The sequence below is a fragment of the Nanorana parkeri genome, unplaced genomic scaffold (assembly GCF_000935625.1).
Source record: "Nanorana parkeri isolate BGI_ZX_2015 unplaced genomic scaffold, ASM93562v1 scaffold380, whole genome shotgun sequence".
In the NCBI taxonomy this organism is placed as follows: domain Eukaryota; kingdom Metazoa; phylum Chordata; class Amphibia; order Anura; family Dicroglossidae; genus Nanorana; species Nanorana parkeri.
In genome coordinates, this window is record NW_017306648.1 from 940233 (window position 1) to 951634 (window position 11402).

Consider the following 11402-nt stretch of genomic DNA (forward strand, 5'->3'; position numbering starts at 1 on the left):
GTCCACTCAAGCACTCTTTCACTACCAAAAGGGACTCGTCCACTTGAAGAAAATCCCTACTTGAAAAATATATGAGAGCATCAATTCCACTCCAGTATAATATAACTTATCTATATGGAAAGTATCAATTCCACTCCGGTATAATGTAACTCTAACGAGATCACTCGTATTAAAACCGAGCAGCGGCGACGATCAAGATAACCATAGAGCAGATGAAGAATAGACGTTCTTCGCCTGCTCTGTGTCATCACTGAGACCGTGGCGCTGTAATCGCAGCGCCACCTGTCTCAGCGGTCACTAACTGCAGCTTCTGTCACAGCTTCTGTCATAGAAGCTGTGACAGAAGCTACAGTCTCGAGTGCTCCATAAGGCGCGCCGGACCTCCCTGCGTCCTATGGTCCACTGCGTCTTATGGACCGCAAAATACGGTATATATGTAGAGCGACAATTCCACTCCAGTATAATATAACTGGTCTATATGGAGAGCAGCAATTCCATTCCAGTAGAATATAACTGATATGTGGAGAGTATTCATGTATACTGGAGTGGCATCAAAGCTTTTGATATAAGTTAAATCCTGTTGGGGGAACATCACTGCTCTTCAATACTCAATAAATCATGAACATAGTGACTTGACTTTAGGAAATAATATAACGTATAAGGGCCTATTTCTGAAGACCAGTTTTTCCACTTTGCACACTTTGGGACATTTGGTGATATTACACAGTTCTGCCACTTTGTTTTATTGTATAAAATGCAGAGCGCAGCCTGGAGCTGGTCATCCCTTGCAGTGTGTTACGTGCATAACATTGCGCAGAACACTTGTGAATAGGAGGAGGGCCTTGGTCATGTGACAGGTTTCCTGCTCATCGCAGCACACCTCCCCGCTGATACTTTCCTCTCCAGGGATCTTCTGCCTTTGGCTTAGCTGGTACCAGATAACCTGGAGATTCCAGTCACTGCCTTGCATGTGACAATGTTTATGTCTAGTGGACAATTACTAGGCCCAAGCACTGTCACATAATGCTTTGAAGTGGGAAGGAGTGTTAGGGGATCAGTGCAGAGAATATCAGTGGAGGTCTTTTCACAGACAATGTCAATAGACAAAGTAACAAGATCTCTGTGCTGGGGGGGGTCTGGGTTTAATAGAAATTCAGCAGTATGGGCCTTAGTTATGCCATATTGATGCTTTTAAAAGGGCCCCATACTTTATAAGCATTGATGACCCTGATGTTTTTGAAGAGTGGTGATGCCATTTCCCATTGTTTCCAATGAAAATTGCTTGTCCCAAATCTCTTGCCTTTTATTCCAAGAATCTATTTTTGCCACCGCTGTAGAGCTTAAACAAACTTATCAATTAAAATCTGGTATACAGGATTGCTGTATCTGGAAGGAAAGCAGGTAACATCCAGGTTGAAGAAAGAGTGACGGAGCAGCCAGCTGGGCAACATTCTCCAGTTTAGGTTACAGAACGAAAGCTGGGAGCGGATTGGGTGCTAGATTACCTTTGGTGCTGTTGCTATTGTCTGATTTCACTTGCGTCACGGCCATTGAACACTTTGTATGACACATTTTGCCTCTCTACCTGCAGTAATGGCTGCCATTCGTAAAAAACTTGTGATTGTTGGGGATGGAGCTTGTGGAAAGACCTGTCTCCTCATCGTCTTCAGCAAGGACCAGTTCCCTGAAGTCTATGTGCCCACAGTGTTTGAGAATTACGTCGCAGACATCGAAGTTGATTCCAAACAGGTAAGGCAAGATTCCGAGCTTGAAAGTGTCTTTCCAAAGTTCACACAGCATACCTATAAATATATGTGTGTGAGAGATATATATATATATAATTTTTTTTACCTTTTTTTTCTAGTTTCTTTGGAGAAGGATTTTACACAGGACACTATATAGGCAGCTTATGTTGTGCATGGGGATGCAACAATCACCATTTTTTTCCAAATATCAGCATCCGTGGGCCTGGATTATCGGGAAGCCAGTCGGCGGGTTCCTCACTACCTGGGAAACCAGTGTTCTATTGGAAAAAAACACCTGTTCACTTCCCTCAGGCAGCCTGGATTCCTGACAATCAGGAAGCCGGGCGGCACGTCATGACCTGCCTCCTGGCTTTCTGATTGGTCAGGAAGCCAGGGTGCCTAGCAATAAGTGGCTAGGAAATCTGCTTCCACCAGGAAGCCGGGAGGCGAGTCATAACCCACTGCCCGGCTTCCTGATTGACCGGGAAGCCAGCTCCATGCTCATTTGCGGCACTGCTGGTCAGAGGAAGATCTCCCTCTGGCCGGAAGTTCCAGTATCTGGGGCAAGTATCAGAGCATTTGGGCAAGTAGGATTACTCGCCCAAATACTTGGTATCGGTATCGGTACCGATACTAGTATAGGTATTAGTGCATTCCTATTTGCTTAGATGGCAATTTGCAGATAAAGGGACAAAGTGAAGTACTTTAACATACAATGTACTACCCAAGCCTTGAGATCTTTAACCCTTTGTTTGGACAGACAGTCCTAGTCTAGTTTACAGCTGATAATGAAGTCTGCCAGCACAGTAGAGACGGTGTTAATTATGGTAAGCATGACTATGCTATGTGAATGGGAACATGTGAAAAATATTGTTATCCCAATGTGGCAGCAAAAATAAAAATGCACTTTTAAGGCACCTGCAATCTTGTAATGTACCCTATTGCTGTAGGAGTTTGGAGAGGTGGACACTGTCTTCAGCTTTTTCACCAGTGATGTTTAGTATGTTTTTGATGTGTGGTTGTAAGCCCTGTCATCCAGTCTGTTCATCAGTCATCACAGCTTATGTGAGCCCTTTTCCATTGCAGCTGCAGGAGGTTGTGCTAAGAGACAGTTAGGTGTCGCATACACATATGTTCCAAGGAGCGAAAAACATCCAAGAGGGAATTGGAGGAAGAAAAGACTGGGTTGCAACACTAGGTGGGCTACCCTTAGTTGAGTAGAAGTGGTCAGGCAACTTTACTCTCTCTTATCCTCTTAGGTCTGCTGTGGAAACATGCAAATTTGACAGAGCCATGATGGCGGACTTGTGCAGAGCAGACACAATATACACTAGAACCTTCCTAGGTAAAAGGAACAAGGGCATAGTCTATCCTATAATGATTAAAAAAACAAGGCAGGTAGCGTTCTGTTCATAAGCAGAGGAGTTTCTCTTCCACCAATATTTGGTGGATGCTGCAGAGTTATACCACCAGACAGTTTCTTCTGTCTCCCAGAGACTCTGAGGTGAGATCTCTTCAGGTCTGCACAAATGCTTTGGCTATCATGAGGAGAAGGGATGGGGACAAGATTTGAGAACTGCGGCAGGAAGATCTTGCTCCTAGAATATCCAAGACATAAAAAACCCGGCTCTTCACTTAACAGGCTTTACCCACAACTAATATATCGCTGTTAGTGCACTGACTCTTTTACTCCCTGATGCCCAAACTGCGGCCTATGAACCACATGCAGCCCTTTTGGTACTTGCTGTGCGACCCTTGGATGCCAACTGTCTGTAATGGAAGTAGAAATAGCAGTAATCTCTGTTAGTCTTGGATAATACATCCCCAGTCTCTCACTGTCTTCTGCAGCATGTCTTCAGCCTAACCTGTAACATGTCCACAGTCTCTGACCATTCTCCCCCTCGTAGGTCTGCAGTTGTTGTACCTTATAAGTTGACAAACGCATACTTAAAGGAGAACTATGGGGTTAGGGCTTTTCCCCATAGTTCTCCTAAGGGTAACGGGAGGACACAAACTAGCGTCCTCCCGTCACCCAAAGCTCAGTATACCGCGAGCTACAGCTACTCGTGACGCCGGAACGGATCCCGACAATTATCTGCATCCACCTAGCTGCGTGAGTGACAGCTGGCTCTGCCTATCTAGAGGCAGAGCCAGCTGTGCCCGCCCCCTCCCCGTCCGTTCCGCCAGTCAGCCCTGGAAGATCGGACAGGGGAGGGTGGAATCCAGTTCCTCCCCTTTCAAGGCTCTCTGCCGGCACAGGATCGAGAATTGAGCGAGCGCCGGTATGTGTTCGCTCACTTCCCGATCTACTGAGCCGACCTGTGACGGTTTAATTGTCACAGGTCGGCTCAGATTATGAGGCTGAGTGAAAATCACTTGCCTCATAATTCTCCTTTTAACATAACTAGGGATGCACCAATGCTAGTATCGGTGCTGATGCCGAGTATTTGGGCGAGTACTAGCCCAAATGCTCAGATGCCTAGCCCGATACTTGAGCTTCCGGCTTCCCGATTAGCAGGGAAGCCGTCTCCATGCTTCCTCGTGATGAGGGAGCATGGAGCCGGCTTCCCAGCCAATCAGGAAGCCTGGTGCCGCGTCATTACATTGCTTCCTGTTTAGCCAGAAAGCTGGCTCTGCGCTTTCTCGTCACCTGGTGATGAAGCATGAAGCTGGCTTCCCTACTAATCGGGAAGCCGGGTGGCGAGTTTTTACACGCCACCCTACTTCCCGGCTAATCAGGAAACCAGGTGGCGAGTCATTACACGTCGCCTAGCTTCCTTAATTTCCTTTTTGAGCATCCGTTGCAATAGTAAATAATACAAGACAACCTTTTATCTATATTCATTTTTACTGCATGAAATCTGCCTTTATACTATTCTCCTACAATTCCCTGCACTGCAGAAATCAGACTGAGAGTGGCAGGTTCTGCTCTTTTGAAGAGGTTGGGGACCTGTTTGTTGCAGTTCTAATATGTTTCAGGGAGAGGGTGGTCTGAAGGAGGAGGCGGGTAGGCAGCTTACAGAAGGAATGGCACCCAGAGAGGACTTCTGCAGTGTAGTGATGCTTCATAGTCCGATGAACAGGCAGGAGATGCGCACAGCAGCAGGGTTACAACAACTAATCAAGATGTTGCCCTTCATTCTATGTAATGGAGCAAGTGCGTGTGTATATCTCAAGGCTTTCTTAACAGAATTGCAAATCCATTTCAATGATGTATTTAGCTGTTTGGCAAGGTTTGCTTTCAAAATGACCCAGAAGACATAAGTTGATGTTTTGCAAGTTTACCACATGACTTTCTTTGTGTCTTGACTGAAGTTTACCTTGAATTTTGTGTAGGTGGAGCTAGCCTTGTGGGATACAGCCGGCCAGGAAGACTACGATCGCCTCCGACCCCTGTCTTATCCCGATACGGATGTTATTCTTATGTGCTTCTCCATAGACAGCCCTGATAGCTTGGGTGAGCATACAGGACACATTGGTTTCTCTGACATCTCTATCTTACCCACTAAATAACGTAATTGGAAAAAAAGATCGTTCCTACCAGAAATGGTATTCCTAGCCTTTCATTCCTGGCTTCAGTTAGAAATCCTCCCAAAATACTTTTTTTTTTGATTTTGAGTTTTTTTTTACAGTCCATATCTTAGTTTAGGAGATCAACCACTGGTACTAGGACTTGGTGACGGAAAATCTAAAATGTTATGCCTGCAATCTGAGCAGGAGTAGTAGGGCACTCTAAAAAGTGAGATTTCCTCTCACTTCCTAGTGTGTTTTCCAAACAGGAAGTAGGGGAAAATAACTCTATGAAGACAAGGCAGTAATACAAATCTAACAGGTGTTGGCCCTTCCATACTGTAGCCAAAACTAGAAAAAAGTTGTACTAGTTGTATTAATGAGTCGCGCAGTTTCTCATTGAAACCAGTATCTGGCAATTTAGTTAGACCTACTTCTGCGTGTTGCCAGCTCTCCGTGACCCACATCTCACAATTATGTCCTGAAAAGTAAAACCTTGCAGACCAATTGCTGTCCCCGTTCATATTGGGCCTTAGGACATCCATGTGTGGAGTGTCAGTATGTCTGAACACAAAGTGCCTTACTGTAAAAAAAATAATAAAGATTTCTTGCTGGAAAATGACATTTGGAGATGAAGTGTAAATCCAAAGGTACTGCTGGGCAACACAGGCCGTTCTTCTTCCAGACACTCCATAATGAAGCCCTACAACAGTCTTCCGGTTACTCCCTTTGGTTTCGTAGCACTACGGAAGCTGATGTTTAGGGAATGCACTGTAATGTTTCTCTTTGTGCCTTGTGCAGAGAATATCCCAGAGAAGTGGACTCCAGAGGTGAAACATTTCTGCCCCAACGTGCCTATAATCCTGGTGGGAAACAAGAAGGATTTAAGGAATGATGAACACACTCGTCGTGAGCTGGCTAAAATGAAACAGGTGTGTGAAATGCAAATGATCTTAATGTTCTATTCTTGAGGAATGAGGTGTGTGTGTGTTCCCTTGGAGATATTATGGTGCAATAGGAGAGGCCTCTGTGTGTCCTAGTAGGAGGAAAAAAAGATGGGAACTGGAAAGAGGAGGAGTAGATCATGACTGTGACCCTGGAAGAGCAGAGGGGAAGAGGGTGGGAACTGTGATCCAGGAGGAGAAAGGGATGGAGACTGTGAACTGGGCTCGGGGAGAAGGGATGGAGACTGTGAACTGGGCTCGGGGAGAAGGGATGGGGACTGTGAACTGGGCTCGGGGAGAAGGGATGGACACTGTGACCTGGGCTCAGGAGGAGAAGGGATGGGGACTGTGATCCAGGAGGGGAAAGGGATGGAGACTGTAACTTGGGCTCTGGAGGAGAAAGGGATGGAGACTGTGACCTGGGCTCTGGAGGGGAAAGGGATGGAGACTGTAATCCAGGAGGAGAAAGGGATGGAGACTGTGAGGGGAGAGGGGAAAGGGATGGGGACTGTGACCTAGGCTCAAGAGGGAAAGGGATGGGGACTGTGATCCAGGAGGAGAAAGGGATGGGGACTGTGACCTGGGCTCAGGAGGGGAAAGGGATGGGGACTGTGATCCAGGAGGAGAAAGGGATGGGGACTGTGACCTGGGCTCAGGAGGGGAAAGGGATGGGGACTGTGATCCAGAAGGAGAAAGGGATGGAGACTGACCTGGGCTCAAGAGGGAAATGGATGGGGACTGTGACCCAGGCCCAGGAGGAGAAAGGGATGGGCACTGTGACCCATGCAAAGGAGGAGAAAGGGATACAAACTGTGACCTGGGAGGTAGAGGAGAACAGAATGGAGAACTGTGACCTAAGAGGATAACTGTGATCTGGGAGGGGAAACAGATGGGCAATGTGACCTGGGAGGAGGAGAGAGGGATGAGAACTGTGTTCTGGGAGGAGGAGAGAGGATTGGGGACTGTGACCTGGGATAAAGTGGTGGGGACTGTCACCTGGGACGAGGAGAAAGGGATGGAGATTCTGACCCAACAGGAAGAGAAGATAGGCATGGGTATACTGTATGACCCAGGAGGAGGAGAAAGAAATGGGTACTGTGATACAGGAGGAGAGAGGAATGGGAACTATAACCTGGCAGGAGAAGAGGAAGGTGATGCAGACTGTGACCTGGAAAAAGAAGAGAAGATGAGAACTGCATTTTGGCAAAAGGTGATTTGTGGGTCATGTATCCAGATATATTCAAGTCACCTCTCATATAACCGTTACCTGTATTCTGCCTGCAAGTTTGAAGATAGAAGTGTGTAGGATCTCTAATTTAGGGAAGAAAGGCAGATTATTTCAAATGTTTTTATACCTGAATTTCCGACTCTATGCAGGAACCAGTGAAGCCGGAAGAAGGCCGGGACATGGCCAATAGGATTGGAGCTTTTGGCTACCTGGAATGCTCTGCCAAAACAAAGGACGGTGTGCGGGAAGTGTTTGAGATGGCGACAAGAGCTGCTTTACAGGCCAAGCGAGGGCGCAAGAAAAACACGTGCGATCTGCTTTAAGGCGCGACCGAGTCTCAAAAAAGGAAACAACCTGCCCCCACCACCCCTTTTCCTCATGCACTCCGCCTGCTCCCCCTCCGCCCATGCAACTCCCACCTGCAATGTGGGCCGACGAGGGATCCAATGCAAAAGCTGCGTGCCCCTCCTTCAATGTCAGCCACACTGCCTTATTCTGAGGAAGCCTCCACGATGGGGAAGGGGAAGCCAGCGCCACAGTCTATGGGTCCTCTCCACGTTGGACACAGGTGAGGAGATCTGCTCCAACACCCATCCTACAGGACCTTTTTCAAGCAAGGCTTGCTCTCCTGTGCCATGTGTTCTAGGACACTCTGAAAGGGGGGAAATTTTATTCTGCTTCACAAAAACTGATCTTCCCTTTCTATATAAATATATATGTCTCAGATGTTTGTACATTGCTTCGCTGGGCCCAATCCCTTTAGTGGTCGGCAGCGTGCGGGCTTTTCAGCTGGCGTGGCCATGCTGGTGCTTCTAGTTCCCCTGCATCTGGAGAGCCCATAGCTGGCGATCTCTGTTTGAGGCAGACAGCTGTTTTAACTTTTGCAGGCTCTTCTAAACGGCCTGTGTTGTCAGGATGGGGTTTCAGAAACAGGAAAAGGAAGTGGTTATCACAGCCAGGCGTTGGCGATCAGTGCTTTTGTTCTGATTGTTTCTGTACCATTAACGCTCCATCCTCTTTCCTCTTGCCTCCTCAAAGTTTGAGCCTGGCCACCGCTATATCTGTGTGTTTTAAAGATGTCTAATTTTATTCCTCTTTTTAATGTTGATATATTTTTTTTTTTCTCAAAGATAAGATTTACTGAATACACCGTTTTTCTCAGCAAGCAGAATTTCACAATAAAATGTTGTAGTCATGTTTAGTAAATTGCCTCCTTCCTTTACAGATTCTGAAATGTTACTGTAATAACTAACTCTCTACTCTGTATCATTTCCTGCTTACCACATCCCCCTGCTATAAGATAATCGCAAACAGAGCTTATCAACTAATGAGGTCACAGTACATTTAAAAAGGTCAATTAGCGTAGAGGTCAAATTTATATTATTTGGAGGTGCGTGCTGCAATACGCCAAAAGTGGCAAATGATTTGTAACAGACACACACACATGCATAGATGGATATAGATGAGCAGAAGATCCTCCTATTACATGGAGTCTGGTGGTGCTTACTGTGGTAGTGGATGGGGCTTAAATTGAACCTATTCTGAAATGGACTGCACTCTTCTGATCAATATACTCCTTTTGAAGTGAACAAAACTTTAAGGTGCCTTCTCTTACCTTTTTTATCATTAAAGAGACCCTGTCAACAATAAATATTTTCTCCAATCATCTTCCAGGCCAGCAACCTGAGAGATGATTGTTTCCTCCTTCAACAGGAAACACAATTAAAAAATAATAGTTAAATACCCTCCCACCCCATCATACCTCAGTTTCTTTGTGTTTCCTATCGTCCAGGAACTTCGTCACGTTTGTTTGTTTTTTTTTCTCCTGACCGGTCGACCTTGTGGTGGCGGGTCTCCCCTCTGTGTTCAGGTCCTCTTCATGGGCGGTCACCTTGCTGTGTAGGCAGAGGTGTTCCCTTTCTCCTATTCCATGGTTTCTTTCGTCTACGCAGACTCTGGGGTGGAAGAGCCCTGATGTTCCCTGGCGATTACGCCCTGTTCGGGTCAGCTCCAGCAGCCGTTGAGGTGCCTGCACGCCGTGGACTGGCGGGAGCGGGCGTGTGGAACGCATTGGGAGGTGTGCCTGCGTTCTGGCGGTGACGTCACTTCCGCTGCGCACCTCTCTGCAGATACACGCCGGGGGTGCTGCTCGTGGCTGAGCAGACTCATCAGAACAGTTTGTGGGGGGAATAGACGGCACTGCAGTCCCGATGGAGGAAGAAGGCAGGCCGACTGCTGCTTCCAGGACCAAGGGTGCGGTGAGTCCTGCATTTTTTTCCTAAATGGAAGCCAGCATTGTGGTGGAGGAACTTTGTGGATCGCTAGTGGGCATTTATTGAGCTAAATTCTCTTTATTTTGCTTAGGATGCTTCTCCTGCTGAGAAAGCCACATCCCTGGGTTCTGTTCCACCGGCTGCCCCAGCTACTAAACAGTGTAGAAAGAGCTGCGGTAACTGTAACGTTAAACTCCCTCCTGATTATGTTAAAACATTTTGTGAGATCTGTTTGCATACATTTTTGGTGGCTGAATCCTCCACTTTGATGTTTTTTTTTTTTTTTTTTTTTTTTCAATGGAGGGATCGGAGTTTCCCCCGTCCATCAGTGTTACAGTCGGGAGGGGGATCATTCAGAAAAGTGGACAGAGCTGTGGATAGGGGGGATTCGGCTTCCACCTCAGAAGATTCTGGGGAGGAAGGAGAAATAAGAAAGGAGGGCGAGCACTCCCGATCTTCACGGCATTTATTTGCATTGGAGAATATGGAATTTTTGTTGCAGGCTATTTATGTAACAGAACAGATTCCAAATCCCCCCAAGACTGTGTCAGTACAGGATTGCCTATATAGGGGGTTAGTAGAGACACAGGTAGGTGTTTCCCAGTTCACCAGTCTCTGAAGGAGTTAGTAGAGGGTGAGTGGTAGGAGCCCGAGAGGAAATTTTGGGGGTTTAGGTCCTGGAAAAGGAGGTTCCCCTCTTCTAAAACAGAGGAAGTAAAGTATTTCAAGTGTCCTAGACTTGATGCGGCATTGGCCCAGGTGTCTAAAAAGGCTGATCTTTCCTTTTTGAAGATGCGGGTAACATTAAAGATCAGATGGATAGGAAGGCAGTGGCTTTGCTCCGTAGGGCCTGGGATGCTAATGCAGCCTCATTAGCGCCAGCCATGGCAGCCACTTGCGTGGCGCGCAATATGGATCTTTTGGTTAGAGCATGTTTCTTTGCATGTCTCACAGGGAGCTCCGGCTGAGCAGGTCTTGGAGTCTTTGTCAGACTTCGGGAAGGCAGTGGCCTATTTGGCAGATGCTTCAGTAGAGAGTGCTAGGGCAGCAGCCAAAGCAGGGGCCCTATTGAATTCAGCCGGACTGACTATATGGTTGAAGTCCTGGGAGGCGATGTTTCCTCAAAATCACGTCTCTGCTCTCTTCCTTTTGAAGGGGGTTTGTTGTTTGGGTCCGGCTTGGATGAGGTCCTAACCAGATCCTCTGAGAAAGGTAAGAAGTTTTCAGAGAAGAAGAAGAAAAGGTTTCGTAATAAACGTTTTTTTTCGTCCCTCCCAGGAGCAGAGGAAACAGCCCAACAAACCTCAGTTTCAGAAGCGCAACAGGTCCTTTAACAAGAATAAGCAAAATGGGGGTTTGCTGTTCTCAGCCCCTGAGGCAGCAAACAAGGATCCTAAGTGACGCCATCACAAAGGTAGGGGGAAGGCTTTCCCAGTTTGTTTCCCGGAAGAAATTTCGAGCAGTCCCTTTGTCTTGGATCTTCTGAGAGAGGGTTATCGCTTGGGAGTTTCTGGTCCAGCCTCCCCAAACTTTCTACGTGACCACTTTGCCAAGGGAACCGGTAAGGGCACAGGCTTTGTTAGAGTGCATACAGCACCTGGCCTCACAGAATGTCATTTTGCCAGTACCAAAGGAGCAGCAGTTTCAGGGATTTTACTCCTTTTGTGGTGCCAAAGCAGGTTCAGGATGATCTTGAATTTGA

At 46.9% G+C, this 11402-nt stretch overlaps 1 protein-coding gene across 1 annotated transcript in view; it reads left to right on the forward strand.

The window, feature by feature from the left end:
* LOC108789229 (transforming protein RhoA) overlaps window positions 1–7763 on the forward strand; it is a 13805-nt gene extending 6042 nt beyond the window's left edge. Inside the window, exons 2-5 of the mRNA XM_018559189.1 lie at window positions 1592–1749; window positions 5082–5202; window positions 6057–6187; window positions 7577–7763. Coding sequence (XP_018414691.1) covers window positions 1594–1749; window positions 5082–5202; window positions 6057–6187; window positions 7577–7750 — 582 coding nt within the window. The 5' untranslated portion in view covers window positions 1592–1593 and the 3' untranslated portion in view covers window positions 7751–7763. The remainder of the gene's footprint in view (window positions 1–1591; window positions 1750–5081; window positions 5203–6056; window positions 6188–7576) is intronic.
* The last annotated feature ends 3639 nt before the right edge of the window (window positions 7764–11402 follow it).